Source organism: Heliangelus exortis, chromosome 1 (genome assembly GCF_036169615.1).
Source record: "Heliangelus exortis chromosome 1, bHelExo1.hap1, whole genome shotgun sequence".
Classification (NCBI taxonomy): domain Eukaryota; kingdom Metazoa; phylum Chordata; class Aves; order Apodiformes; family Trochilidae; genus Heliangelus; species Heliangelus exortis.
The window spans coordinates 107,667,804-107,683,767 of NC_092422.1; the positions used below are offsets into that span (position 1 = coordinate 107,667,804).

Consider the following 15,964-nt stretch of genomic DNA (forward strand, 5'->3'; position numbering starts at 1 on the left):
TTTCTATCAACAACAAAGACAATGTTTTATTGAACAAATCTATGTACAGTACAAAAAAGTTTTAAAATGAAACACTACTGTTGATTTATTGCAGTTTGATGGCTCAGTTTTAATTTGTACTCTTATATAAAATGCAAAGTAAAATAATTTAACATTCAACAAGGAAGCACAAATTTCCTTTCTTGCTGAACCTGTAACAGCTTTTACAAATTAACAGAGTCCCAAAATGCATACACTGCATTTATTCAGAAAGGTGTTATACAGTACCAAATAAATTAAGAAAATAGTAACACTACCACCCCCCTTTGAGTCTTTTGTCCATACCACTGGTGTTAAACAATAAAAGAAACGAGTACAGCCGAACCTTCAATGTGATATTAAAATCACAAAGTTTAATGTTATAAATTATCCAAACTATACAATTTATATAGTTTAATGAATATGGCTAAATAACCAAAGTACCAGTGACCTTTCTCCACAGATATGACCACTTTCAACCTATTTTCAGCATGTCTTTTTTTTTTTTGTGAAAGGTGCCTACCAAGCGGCAACCGTTTGAAAATTAGAACTTACATGACCTTTACAGGGAACTGTGATCAGGTTAGAGCAGACAGTCTAAAAATGAAAGTCTAAATCCAAGTAACAGCCACCTGGAGGAATGTTATTAGAATACGTAATTCTAATTAGATTATCAGCAATGAAATGGACAAACTTTGATCCAACAAAGCTCCCAAGCTCATGTATAACTGCAGGCAGCTTTTAAATACTTGCATGCTTATATTACACATGTACTTCTGTATTTATTGAATCAAAGTGACAGATCTTGAAGAAGTACTTCAAATCATATGATACAACGCTTAATGCCTGGGAAAAGAAAAAACAAAAGACAACACCAAAAAACCCTCAACAAATTTTGAATTCTGGATTTGGAAACTTTTTCAGCCCTAGAAGTTGCAGGCCCAGTATAGGGTAATACTCAACATACTGAAAGAATGTAGAATTATCACCTACACATTATGAATTATGATTAGCTTTTTGCTCCCGATTAAAGTTGTTTAATACTGCAACTATCTGAGAATACCAGGTATCGGAGTAGTTTAAAGAAAATGAAATGTCTTCAGAAGTTAAAATCATGACTTAAACCAAAAGTTACCACCCACTCGCCACTTTAAGTCATTTAGTGTATTTCTGATAGGTGGTTAGGTGATGCTCATGTTTTCCTATGTAAGAATTCAGTTTTCCAGTTCCCTAAAGTGTATATACTGAACACATGGTATTAACAAATGGTGGTGTCCAAGAAAAGCATCTTTGAACAAAAAGGAGTTTAATGCAGGTACAAAAAATTATGGTCACAGTCTATGCATGTACACAGATGCACTTATATACACACTTTAAATCAAAAAACACAATTCTCAATCATGTTTCTAAAGCCTCTTGAAACACATGGAGCTCCAGGAAAAAGCAAAAAAGCACCAAAGATTAAAGGTACATTTAAAAGACTTTACACAGAAATTTTTGTTGTATATACTGACTTGAGTTTTCAGATTTTTAAAACTGTAATACTTAGAAATTAACCTTGTTTTTCCAAGTACGTTTAAGCAAATTTAACTAGATTAGCAATGTTGAACAAAGAAAGGGGAGCCTGGGAACATTCAAAATAACAGCTGGGTCCTTACAGGTTGGTTGGTAACTTGAAAGCAAAACATGTCAAAGTGCATTTGGCTGATAAGGTTCCCATTAACGTTTAAAAAATTTAAATGTATTTATATATGTAAATATATATATAGTGTGTGTATATATGTATATATAATGAATGATGCCTTTAAATCAATTTTTTTTTTGCAACTGCAAAAAATAATTCTTTGGTGCCTCAAACATCATACAAACCTCTGAAAGTGGGCGAATCGTTGCTATTAATGTAATGCACACATATCTGTGATCATAATTTTATAACCTTTTATGTTAATCCAACCCAAAATTAAGGCAAAAATGTTCTAGAATTCGAAAGCGTGATTTTAAATTTGCATTCTTTTTTTACCTCTCAGGAAGGGAAAAGGAAGCAGAACTAATGCAAATATCTGTTTAATTTCACAGAGGATTATTAGCAGAGGCATTACTGAATTATTAAGTTTAAGTTCCAGAACTACTTAACAGCTTATTTTACAATTAAACCTTTAGGTTTGCAAGTGTGAGCCATTGCTACAATGAACAGATCTTAAGTACCTTTTTGGTTTTTCCTCTTTTTTCCTCTCATTAAGCTTTTATATATCTGTTGATTCAAGCAAGTTATCATCTTATTTTGCCATACATGCAGTGTGATGAAGTATTCAGTAAGCAAGCTAGCTGAGCAGGAACAGTTGGTCTTTGCTGTCCTACATTTCTGTGATGACTCCATCTGTATGTACACACCAGTTTTCACCACTACAGCTTCCCTGCCTACAATCACGTGAGAATTTTCAGCTATCTGTATCAAACAGGATCCCAAATAAAACATTCTTAGGTGGCAAGACAATACACCTGTGCTGCTAAGTTTCAATCACAGATTTGGAATGAATGTGGCTTTTAGGATAACTGGTACTTTGGGGATTTTGTAGCAATCTTTCTGGACTCAAGACCTGCAGAGCTCCTATTATTCCTCTGTGAGTTTTCTCTAGAAAATGTGCTTTGTCTTTACCAAGGTCATGGTTTTTTTCTTTAGTAATTTGAGACTGCATTATGATTAAGGCCAACTGGGAAACAAATTGATGCTTCTTCACGAAGTGTTTTCTTACACCACTCCTCTGATACATTTTCCCACAACACTGAATCAGGCACCTGGAAAAGAGAATGCATTGGGATTACAATGAAGACTAACCACCAATGGAAATCGTTCTCTGATCTAGAACACTGCTTACATTTTTCACCATGTTTAGTTTCAAACATGCAAGTAAAGACAAATTGAATTACCCCCTGTTTTATGAGAAGCCTTTTCCATTACATTTGCCTACAAATTCTCACCAATATTCTTCCTCTAAACACCATGTCCAATTGGAACTCTCAATTGAGCACAGTATTGTGACTTAATTGTCTAAGTTCTAGCATGCTACAATTGCTCAGAAGTCATGTCTGTCTTATCTGCTCCATCAGATACAGTTGCCTGTTTTCAAAGACAATTTCTGGCTGGTGTTTACCTCCAAACAAACCAACCCAGAAAGACTGTATAACTTACTTTCATCATCTGAATCGAATCCAAAGAGCGTCTGACACTTCTTTTGTGCAAGGTGAGCCTCAAGTGCTTCTGAATTACAGTAGATGGTCAAGCAGTTGCCACATCTAAATCTTTCTGTTGTTTTGCTACAAAATTCATCTTGTTCAGAATGAGCATCTACTTTATCAGCCAAAATTTTTCTACGTTTTGGCATGCTAATGTATCGCTCATCAAGGTAACTTGGAGGCAATGGTCTAACATAGGGTTTTGTTAAGATGACACCATATGAAGTATTCTCTGTTGGTGGATTTGGTTTAGAAGGTAATTGTGAGGCAGCAGCATTATTTTGGGGTACATCATGACAATTCTGTAAAACTGGTAACACTGACCCATTTTCTGTCCTTGTTTCACTTGCCACTCTGTCCAAAGGTGTTTCTGATGATTTCGATGATGTCTGATCTAGGTCACTGTGCCCATTGACTAGTTGGTCACTAACAACATTACAGTTCTCAGAATTTGGCTGTAATACAGGTGTCTTTTGGTCTATCAAACTTGAAACAGTAGCACTACCCTCAGATGAGCTGTCATTTCCATTGTGAATGACATTATTTGTTTTCTTCTCAACACTTTGAATATACGTCTTTGGTTCTGTAGAATCCTTCCTTGATTTCCAAGTTGGAATTGGTAAATCTACAGCTTCCTTCTCATTAACAGATTCAGCATCATCTTGGTAGCTACAAAGTTCTGAAGGATCATCTGAAGAATCTTTTTCACTTGCATCTTCTGAACATTCTAGTGTTTTATTTAAATAATGCTGAGCCTCATGTTTATAAAGCAAAGGAAGCTCTTCAAATAGCTCACAGCACTCTGCAAAATTGCACTGAGCTTTAAAAACACTGTGACTTTTTGTATGCTCTGCAAGTTCAGTTGACAGCTTAAATCTCTGATTACAATTAAAGTGTAAACAAAAGTAAACATTTGGATACACGTGCCTCTTCAGATGGTCTATAAAATGTTGGGAATCAGCAAATTTCCTCTGGCAGAACCGGCACTTTCCCTTATTCCATTTCATTATATGCTGCTGCACCTTCAGATCAGTTGGATGAGCTTTTCTTGCATGTTTATTGAGGAATCTTATCTTTTTAAACACTCTAGCACAACCATTAGCAGGGCACTTAAAGCTTCCTTCCTCATCCATAGCATCAATGTCTTTTTGAAGGCAAAAGGCTCCATTTACTTTATGCAGAACAGGCGACTCTTTACTGGAGGTCTCATCATCTTCAGGCAAACTTTCTGTATTTAAAGCATCTGGAACATTATTAAAACAGCTGTCACTACTATTCTCAGTAGCATCATCCTCATCACTTAAATGGTTTTCCACTGCATCAAATACCTGTTCTGCATTCTCCTCCTCCACTTGGATCACTTGGTCAACACTTGGAGCTACTGCAGTCTCTGGTTCATTTTCTTTAAAAGCATCAGCATTCCCATTTTCAAGCGAGAGAGAAACATCAGAACATTCTAGTTCATTGAGAGCTGGAACCTGCTGACCAGCCTCACGAACTGCAGCAAGATGTTGCCTTTCTATCTTCCTGACATGATTTTTCAAGTGCTTCAGCATGAGTCCTTTTTGCCTGAACTTTCTGGTGCAAAGTACACAGGAAAAACTGCCCTTTTTTTGGTGAGCTTGTGCATGTTTCACAATGTGGCCACCAAGAAATTCCTTGTTGCATATCACACAGCGGTGTCTTGGTACAGTTTCATCCATCATTTCAGATGCCTCAAGAGCTTCATGGTTCTTTTTGGCATTACCTTTGGGCTGGGCTTCAGAGAGGTCTTCAGGTTCAAGCTCCCCATTACTTACATCTGTTAAACAGACACGTTCCTCACTCAGAGCACTATACTCTGTTATCTTCTCTGTATTTGGAGTAGAGTTTTCCAGTGTACTTTCACTTGAGCCAACAAAAGCTTTATCCCCCAATAAGGCTAAACAATTCTGCTTGATCATCAAGAAATTCCAAAACTCTGGATCGAAAAACAAACCTTTTTTCAGAATTGGAAGCAATTCAAAACGTACACGGTTTTGAACAGAACTAGTGCACTCATTGTATTCTTCATCTGCACATTTATATAAATGTTCAACAGTGTAGTAAGATTCCAAGGTGCGCTCAAGAAAAAAGATTGAGAGTGCACAAATTCTGAGGATCTCCAAGTCATTTGGCAGAAAATGAGCAATTGTTTTATAAATAAGACTTTTCATGATGGGATCTTCACGGAGGTCCAACTGTAGAGCACACCCACATATCTCGACACATATCTGGAGACCATCTTCACCAACCTGTAGAAAGGAAATTACAGTGCACATAATTATAGACTACATGTAATGGTTTTTTGCTTATAGGCTTAAAAAATTTTACAGCTTAAACATGAAATAAATAAATAAATAAATCAGACTCACAGGGAAAAAAAAGCAACAGAACTAACATAAACAACTCCCAAACACCAACATCCCGTATATTTATATTCACCTACTTATAAAATAAAGAATTCAGAAAGAATCCTGCTAGTAAACTTCACCTGAAGGATGCACATTTTTACACAAAAATTTCATTACGGGGCCAGGCTGAAAAAAACCAACAACTGATGCATCTTCCACATTTACTCCATGTAGTTATTAAATTTCCTCTTTATTTATAGAATATTACATTCCTCAAACTTACTACAAAGAAAAACTCAGAATTCAGTCAAAAAAAATAACTTTAAGAAACCACTATATATCAATTGCAATAATAATATTGAAGCATATTCTGGAACATGACAAAAGTTTTAAGATCGTACTGCATTCTTCCCTCTCCTCTTTTAACTTTACACAAAAAGTGATTAGATAATATAAACATTCCTCCTCTTTACTTTAACTCGTTACAAAAGCAATAGGGTAAAACAAATAAAGAAAACTTACTTCATCCTTAATGACTTTCATGAAGGGGAAAATTACTCTGACATTTGTAGCAATTCTTAAAAGCTGGTAGCAGTGGTCAACAAATACTTGTTTAGATGGGTTAGATTTAAGCTGCAGTTTACTCCAAATGAAGATCAGGTCCCTATAATTACAGAACAAAATGTTTCAATTAGATTGAGTTTTAGAACTCTATCATTAAGCATGATGCAATACTAAGAACAACTATTTGCATATTCTGTAACTAAAATCATATTCAAGGATGTAGTACCAATCTAATTAACACCACAACTGTACACACTGTGCACAATGGAAAATGCAACTTAATTACTTTGTTAAAGCATTCAGGGTATTTCCTATCACCGAGCCAACTAAATATTCAACAAAATATTAATGTATTCAGCTTAGTATCAGAGAACTGCATAATAAAATCAGATGCTACAGCATCTAGCCCTTATCACCACAAGCAATAAATGTCAGTCTGAACAGCAAACTCTCTGTGCTTTTGGGATTAAGCTACTTTCAGTACTAAGATGAGGAGTCCTTCAGGAAAAGAAGTGCTTGAATGTGGAAAATGGGAGTGTTGTAGAAAGCCAGCTTCTGATATGGTTCATTGGCAGGAGATATTGATGTTCTCCAACTATGCATATTAGAGTTTTTAATTTTTTTTTTTTTAATACTGCTGTCATCACTTATCTTTCTGACTAATACAAGGAAACAAGAACAGATTGCTAGACCCTGCAGCAGAGCTCCTACACAGATAATGCATTTAGCCTATAAATATAGCTAATTAAATTTACAGCTTGTACATTCCATGCACTTTAATTCAGACTCAGAAAGGGAATTGGACTATAACTTTACTTGTAAGAAAATTTGCTAGCACAAAGATTTTACACAGGAGAGTAATCTGACTTTCATTTTCTGAAGGAAGACACTTTTTTATTCCACGAGCCTGCTCCTTCAGAAAACACAAACCCAGTTATTCAACAAAGTATTTCACTCATCTTCCAGAGTATCCAGTCTGTGCCGGAAAGAAATCAGAAAAACCTTTTGGATCTAAGCTTGCCTAGTGAGGTCAGTGCCTGCATGAACAGAAGTGACAGAACAACCTATGACAAAACACCAACTTCATTTTTTAATTTAGGAGAGTTCTACAATTCTGCTTGACATAAAGAGTTAGACAAGAGAGCTTGATTCTTTGCTTTCATTCAAAGCCCTAGAAAACAGAAGCTGAAAAAAAGACCAAGCTTACACAGAAGAAACTGAAAAAGGAGTTCTATAGGCAGCTCTACCCACAAAAAACTAAGTCTTAAAAGCATAGTAAAAGTACAAGCTGTTCACCTCTGCCCTTATCAGGCTGGAAACCAAAATTCATAAAATCTTTGTAAACTTCATGTACAAGTTTGAAACTAGTGTACCTGTGCACCAAATCATTAATAAAAAATTCAGTAAAAGTCTCAACCTGAAGAACAAAATAAATAACTTTTTTGCTGTTAATTGTTACCACAGTCAATACAATTATTCTCTCCTTTGTCTCATATCATCACAGAGCAAGCCATTTAAACATTAATCCCAGAGAACTGGAGAAAACTCAAACTATTCTTCTGAGGGATTAGTGGTTAAAGTGGCTTTACATGTGTCTAGAAAGGTGTGACAGCTGGCACAAGGAAAGAGCTGAAACAGTAATGGAGAAAACTGAAAGGAGGGCAGCATTTGACTAGACCCCCATGTGAAACAGCGTTTCAGTCTTATTCCTCCATGTAGACATGGAGGCTTCTCCTTCTCAAGCACATTTCTGACTTTGATAATCGTCAAGGATTAAAGCATTCTTGAAGAGCTGATTGGACTCAATTTCTACCACTTAAATGCTCTGGATACCACCTTTAATGAAGTCAGGATCACTTGAAATATTCCTCTCACTGACCACAGCAGAGATAATAAACTTGAGATAATGTAGGCAGGGGTAGTTTACTATTTGCACCATTATTATGTCATAGTAGTATTGTACTTAATGGCATTTACTTCTTGGTTAGTGTAAAACTTAGTTCACACTGAGACCTGTGCTTAAAAGATTATGGACATGTTTTGGGGCAATTTAAATTGTTCCTGTGAGATCACAGTACTCAGTACCTCTACCAGAAGCAATCAGATGTTCCAATCTGCTAACCCTCTACAAAGTATCAAAACCATTGTGTGCCTCTACCAGCAACACAAGACAATGCTTAAGGCTGCCCTACCATAGCTAGAGCTAAAACCTTTGCTACTGTCCATAACTACAAAGTATATCTTTCCATAAATATGGATAGCACACTTTACCAAAATGTTATTCAATTCACAAAAATTGCCTAAGGACCAAAGGCTGAAAAAATCTGTGGTAAAAAGTCTCTGACTTTCTGATTTTACTGTATGGAAACCAACTGGAAACTGCCAAAACAGCACTTAAAATTTTTCTGGCAGAGAAGGCAAGGCCATTGTGCTAAGTCCATTCCATTAAAACTTTTCCTGCTTTCCTGAAGGGACATCACTTTTTCATACTAAAAAACCATTAACTACATCATTACAGGTGCTCAACAAAGCTCAACAAGCTTGTGCACAGATACTTCTATTGAGACCAATCACAGTTTGCTTTATTGTTAACTTGGGCTTTCACTTCAGCAAAATAATTCAGATCATCTGAATCTAAAACTTATTCTTAAAGTCAACGAAAACAGTAAGAGCTTTGTGACAAAGCTACTAAGGTTTATCAACCTCCAAGATACTACAAGAGCTAATGGTTCCAGGTTGAATGTTTCATATTGATTAATATGAAGTGATATCAAATATCTGCTATTTACAGATTCTAATCCATTTTGATGTCTTATCTTTGCTAGATCTGGAAGGTTCTCGATTCCAGGCAAAACAAGACAACTTATGCTGTGCTGAAGATATTAACATAGTCTCTATGGAAAAATATTTTATGTGGTTTTAATTTAACCTAGCTCCTACTTCTTCAAAAATTTGAATTACAATAGCCATGCCTTCACAAGCTTTGTTCTAGTTTACATCATCTATTAAAGATTATGCAGAATTCTCTTGTTGGGTAGGCAGTTATTAAGGCCCAGCATCTGTAAAGAATGAAACAGCTGTCCTAGCAGCACAGACATAATTGCTCTGAACTCTTTCAAAGATCCTCAAATTCTGTATTCTGAACGGAAAATTAAAATCCTAACAGATACCAAAATGGTTTCCTTGAATGACACTACTTCAGTCTTTTCTGAAATTTCATTTTCTATATGCACTTTGCCAGAACATGAAAACAAACATCTTGTTTGGAAAAGCAATTTTAAAAATGGATTATGCAAAATTTCATGATCAGCTGGGTAAGAGCAAGGTTAACAGGCTACTACAAGAAAAGATATACAAAGTAGATTTAATCCAGTATTTAAAATGTATTTCTTAAAAAATGGAATCCCTGAAACCATGTAACTAATACACATGGGTTACATCTGCAAATCTCCTAACAAGTATGAAGTCAGAAGATGCAGCCTTTGGGCACAAATGAGCCAAGTCAGGTTCCATTACAAAATTGGTCATTGCACTCACACAAAGTAGGCAACTCTTTGGTTGACCTTCATCTGTCCTACTGGGACAGCCACGTCCACCTTTTTCTGGAGAGACTGAATGAAAAGCACCACCAGGTATTTGCAATACTCTGTATTGTAAATGTATGTCAATCATAACTCCAAAGGTTTCAAGCCAATGCAATTAATTACTCATCCAATAATTACGAAAAAATTTGAATAAACCAAACTTGATTATGTCTGACTTTCATTACGTCCTTAAGAAACAAAAAAGAAACATCCTATTTTTCAATTCCCTGAAGTCTGGGAACATAGAAATCCTGCACAGACTAAACTCCATGTTAAAATTATGAAGCTACTAATTTGATATCTATTGATTAATAAGAATCAAATTTATACTAAGCCTTTTGCTTCAACCACATAATCAAACAAATTAAGCATACTTTATCAAGGAATGCAGACGTTTCTCTAGGTACAGAAATTATACAGGCTAAACAGAAGGATTATCTTCCCCAGACATCTTTCAGTCCTCAGAATGATGAAATTTGTTCTGACAGTCCTTCTTAGCCATAATGCCTAGCTATCAAAATGATTCAGTGTGTATGAAGACATTAAATTAACTGTTTTCTACAGGACCACCATTTGACATTATAGCTCTGTTTGTGAAATAAAAGTTTCCAGAATTAACAGCACATTTTCAGAATGACACATTCTTTTTTTAAACACACTGGTGACATACTACAATTCAGTTTGTATAAGCAGTATCATTTAACTAGCAGGACAAGCTATTTCTATCGCCAGAAAGTCTACAGACTGTTACCCACTGCAAATAATTAATGCCATATTTATAGGTATTCACAGCCTAAAGTAGATAAAACCTTACCCTTCTGTTACTTTGAAATTGTTAGTAACTGTTATGTGCTAGGTAGACTTCCACCATACATGACTGTGTGTAGAAGAGCAAAAAGGTATAGGAGACCCACTAGATATGTTTAGAAATCACGTTAGAATGTTTTATCTGGTATTTTAAACTGATAAATGCTCAGATGAGCTGCATTTTTTGGCAACATTAAGCATCTATTATCTGCTAAGCTGCTTCACCAGAAATAAATATTTACCATATACAATACATGTCCCCATTTTGAAGCTGTGGGACTAGGAACGATTCACATAGTTGTAAGGCTAAGGTAGTCTTCCCTTCTTTTTCAGTGTTGCAGATGATCTCAATTCCACTCTTGCAATCAGTCCTCAACAAGTGCTATACAATTAAAATAAAATCAATTTAGAAGAATTTACTAACACAAAATAAAAACCTATCAGACCCTGCTGTAATCAAGAAGCTATTGCAAACGTCAAGAATTGATATTAACATTGGATTTATTTGAAACAGCTTTTGTGTAGGTTGGTTAAATAGAGTTTTTTGGAGATATTTAGCATTCTTTCATATTTCCTAAGAGTAATAACAATCAGAATAACTGTCTGAGAAATTTTAAGACTTAACAACTGCAGTTTTTTGCATGAAGGTAGCTTGTTTTTAAAGCAAGGTTAAGAAAGCATTTTTAGCTAATAAGTGCTATCAGTAGTAAAAGTAGGGCCACATTCTGCCAGAGTGTAATTTTACACACTGAGTCATAATTTAAAATACAACAAAATGCAAATAAAATTATATAATGTGCAGAACACTGGACTGAAAACAATTAGGCTCAAGTGCTTTCACTAAAATAATAGTCAAAGTTACAAAATATTAATGACTCAAGTTATTTAGAGAATACAGTACATCTTCAGGTAAACCTGACCAAAAAAAATGCATTTAGGTCAACAAGGTTTGTAGACACTTAACATTTAACTTTTCAAAGCTTGAGCCAGCACTCAGTTAAGCTACATCAGTGTAGCTGCCTGATTTTATGACATTTGGTTCTACAAAACCAGAGTTCTGTATGCTTCTCTTCACAACTTGTATACAATAAGTAAAATGTACCACTTCATATAAAAAAAATGTAGACTGACAAACAATACCTCCTGGAAAAGCTGATCTTCTAATGGTGACATATAAAGACAGGTGAAAAGAGCTTGATGGAAATACAGATCTTTACTGATATCTGGATGATTTATGCAAGATTTGATAAGAGCCATTGCCTCAGGGATGCGTTCACAGGCAATAAGGTATCTGGCACGTAGTTCAAAGAACAGTGGATTTTCAGAGCTTAAATATTTGTTAACTGTACAGAAAAGAAAGATTTAAAGGTAATTAGAATATGAACTCCAAGCAACAATTATATATAAATGTAATGTTGTTTTTATTAGTACAATGTCAACAAATAATAATAAAAAGGCTCTGCTAAAGAAGCTATCATATATTAAATGCTATCAATCTGTCCTACTGCTTGGAAAATAAATTATTTTTCTTACACCAGTACTTTAATTTAGTATTTTGTTTCTAACAGATTAGATCAAGGTTCTGCAAGAGATTAGGAAAATATACACTACACAGAAGCAGATACAAACATTTCTGAAACAGAAGATTACCATCGGAATCTGAGTGATTGTCAGAAGTACAGGACTGACATCACTTCCAACACTATAAATTGTAATTATTTAAAACAACTCAGGATACTTCTTATCCATTAAACTGGAACAGTGGTGAAAATATTAACTACAATTCACATGCTTTTATTTTAAGTAACTTTGAACCTCTTGATTTTGCTTGGAATAGTAGAAGATATACTTTATGTTCCTCTAAAAATGATTCTGGGCCGACTTCAGATATCTAAATGCCTAAATACCTTTAAATTGGAGCCCTTGATTTCTGGAAATCTGCTTTTCAGATCTAAAACCTAATCTTAAAGCTAATAATTGAATGAAATAATTTCAATCAAGATACTCAAACTTAACATTAAAGTAACTGGGAAATTACAAAATACATAGAAGGCATGTTTTAGATCTCTACTATTAAAAAGATGATACAGATTCTAGTATGTTTTAGGATTTAAAGTTAAAATATCAAATCAGGGCCACAAAATACAATAACATTGTTTTTATTTTAAGAATTGTTTTCATCTTGTCAAGCAAATGAACACACTGAGGTGTTAGTAGTGTGTTAACTTTTATGTAACACATTGGACAATATGGCTTGATCTTCCTCTTATACTCTCAGCAGCTACCTTAAAAGAAAGAGTTAAACCCCCACAGTTGCTAGAGCATACCCTATATTACTGTATAGAGATTCATATTTTAAAAGAAGAAAAAAGAAAACAAACTCAATTTAAAGTCAGTAAAAGCTGGAAGTGAGAACAAAAAGTTTATACCTTAGAAGAAAACTGTATTAAGAAAGTTACAAGCAACAGGAACAGAAACAAAACAAAAAAGAAAGAGATGCTTAACAGGAATAGTATAAATAAGTGATTACTGAAGACCACAATCTGAAGAGCCAAGAGAAAACTTTTTTCCCAAAATACAAAGAATATTTGTATAACAAATTTTCAGTTACAGGTTTTTTTTAAAGGACACTTGGTTTAAAAAACATTGCTCATTCTCAGAAACAGAATTTCTCTAGCAACTTTATTTTTACACAAGTGAATGGTATTATATGCTTATGAACACCTAAAGGAATATTATTTAAGGTGACATAAGGTTTTAGATGAGATTTGTTACCAGACGTACCATATGGTCCCTCATAAGAGAGAAATCTCATTCTCACTATCCATCGGCAGTTCTGGGTTCAAATTTAGTAAAGAAAATGACTGAAAGAAAAAACAGTGTCTAGCAGTGGTCATTAACTGCAAGAAAAATTATACAGAAAGATCCTTAAAGCCAAGCAAAGGCCTCTCCATTTTTCAATTAATGTACTTCGGATAATAAACCCCATCGTCAGTTTCATATGCAAACATCGCCCAACAGATTACTGAATATTCATATTGAAAAATTAGGCCAGAAATACTTCAGTTTGGTTATGTGCTAAAGTAAAATAAGATATTGCACATCTAAGAGCTGGCTGGCTGTAATACCATTTTTTCTGAAAGAAGGGAACACTGCAGTCTGCAACACAGCTTGACTTGTATCATTCCCACTCTCTGTGTGACAGCTCTCCAGAATGCCCCTCTGATCCATGAGAGCCCCACTTCTGCCAGCAGGATCTCCAAGGACAGGCCTCTCTTACACCCTCCAATGCTGTTTTTAAACAGACTTGAGTTCTAGCTACACCACTATCAGGATTGTGCTCCTTCCCTCTAGTGGAATGCTCTCTTTTCCCAAAGCAGCAGAGAAGAGCTATAGGTCTTTTAACCCCTCATGCAAAAGACAACTAATAACTAGAGGAGCATTTAGCCAAGTCTGTGATAAATTTAAAATTTAAATTTAAAATGTAAAACAACATCTATTCTTGTCCAGGCAGCATGAGAGATGCTTTGCTTTAGAGGGATGAGACACCAACCATCAGCTTAGAAACTTAATTAGTTTCTAAGTTAATTACTGCTTACATGTGAGTGCACCCTCCATCTACAAATATTCTCTTCTGAATGTTCACTGTAATTTGCCCTACTCTCCCCCTAATCTATTTGTAATTTATTTTTAAGTTTCAACCATGTTTTTCTTTAAGCCCAAAGACTGCCCTCCTTTCCAGCCATCTCGAACTGCAGTATCTCAAAGTATATTACCATTCATGCAAAGATGGACACAGAGAGGTCTGTCTTGGCCTAAGCTTCTCTGTGTACTTAATCAATACAAGACAGGATTATACAGCTCACACAGTACATATTTATCAAGCTGACTTGTGAAAGTAATGGCTGGTGATTCAGCAATAAGCAGTTTCTCCTCATTTAAAATTGTGATCTCTGAGGGAACCATATGGCCAAGTTTCAAAATATACACCAAATACTGCTAGCCTATAAAGCAGCAGCATGGAATGTTTGCTTTTGTGATATTACACAAGAATCATATTTCAGTTTAAGTGAGACAAGAAAAAAAAAAAGCTTCAAAAAGATATTATCTAAAATAAAATGTTTGTCATCACAGATGGGCTATGTCAAGAGGGAGTGTGGGGTTATCAGAAGATAAAAGGAGGAAAAATACCTCAAGCAGAGGGGAAGAAGATGTGGCCTGCAACAAAGGAAAAAAAACCATCATCTAGTGACAACAGGCAGTCTCATTCCTACACAGCCAGGTTAAAACTAAGAGTAAAAAAACCTCAGACTGTTAGCCATCATACAGAGGTCTAATGATGATCAAGGTAATTCTTAAAGCAAAGGACTAAACTAACCCTTTGCTGGAGAGATGGAGATTGAGATCTGATGTCTGATCACCACTACCAAAATTTTGAGTTCACCAGGCAATACAGAACAAAAAAATTTATTTTGTTTCTGTAGGTGTTTTACTATACATCTGAGATACATAGTAAAAATAATGGGTAAACTATGTTGCTAGAGCACTTGCTTCACAAGAAAAATGTCAAAGACTACCCACTTTATGATGGTAATTTGCTATAAAAAAAACTTTCCTGGTTAAGAAGGCAGCTCACTGAGATGGTCAGACTGTATAGTTAGTTCTCTTCCTCTTTACAATCTGAACACTTTGTCTTAAACACAGTAACGAAATGGTATCACAGATTACACCATAATAATTAGAGAAGAACTAGTATTTTCTATCACTATCAAACAGAAAAAACCTTTGACTATCAAATAGAAACAAACTTTGAGGGATCTGCTGTAAACACTGCTAGCAAATACACTGCTTAAGATGTTAGCAAAGACTTTACACTGGATTGTGTATTTTTCCTCATCTGAGCTTTCATTAATGTTCTGGTAATTTCGTTCCCAGGCATGGTACCTTTCTCCTACTCAAACAACTACAACATGTAGTCACAGGTGTCACTCTGAAAAGCCACAAGCCCAAGTTTTTTAGAATTTAAAAGAAAAATTAAAAAGGAGTACCACGAGACTGAAATACACATCATATTCTCATTTGATCATGTTATTTCAGTAGCCTAACTGAAATCAAGTCACGCTCCAAGCTCTTTCAGGGGTTTAATGCCTAGATTTGGTAAATCATTTTATAAGTAATTGCCCAGAAGGCTCTTGCATCTGAATAATCTAATATCTGCACAAAAGTCAAAGTAAATAAATTACTAGCAAAGATTCTTTGTTTTTTTTCTTTTCAAATAGAAAAGGAGCCAGTACAATTTTACCAGAGAAAAACAGTTGTGTGCAATGCCAGCTGACAACACCTGACACTAATATAAAAGGCATAATTAATTTTTTCACTGATCTA

At 35.0% G+C, this 15,964-nt stretch overlaps 1 protein-coding gene across 10 annotated transcripts in view; it reads right to left on the reverse strand.

Moving 5' to 3' along the window:
• ZNF654 (zinc finger protein 654) overlaps positions 1–15,964 on the reverse strand; it is a 53,022-nt gene continuing 37,058 nt past the window's right edge. For 7 of the 10 annotated variants that reach the window (XM_071757113.1, XM_071757095.1, XM_071757086.1 and 4 more), the window contains 5 exons: positions 11,720–11,922; positions 10,822–10,961; positions 6,147–6,288; positions 3,209–5,525; positions 1–2,814 (listed from right to left, as the gene is read on the reverse strand). In XM_071757113.1, the coding sequence (XP_071613214.1) occupies positions 2,807–2,814; positions 3,209–5,525; positions 6,147–6,288; positions 10,822–10,961; positions 11,720–11,922 (2,810 nt within the window). In that variant the 3' untranslated portion in view covers positions 1–2,806. Of the gene's footprint in view, positions 2,815–3,208; positions 5,526–6,146; positions 6,289–10,821; positions 10,962–11,719; positions 11,923–13,363; positions 13,480–15,964 lie in introns of all 10 variants that reach the window. The other 3 variants (XM_071757157.1, XM_071757147.1, XM_071757166.1) reach the window with 3 other exon arrangements.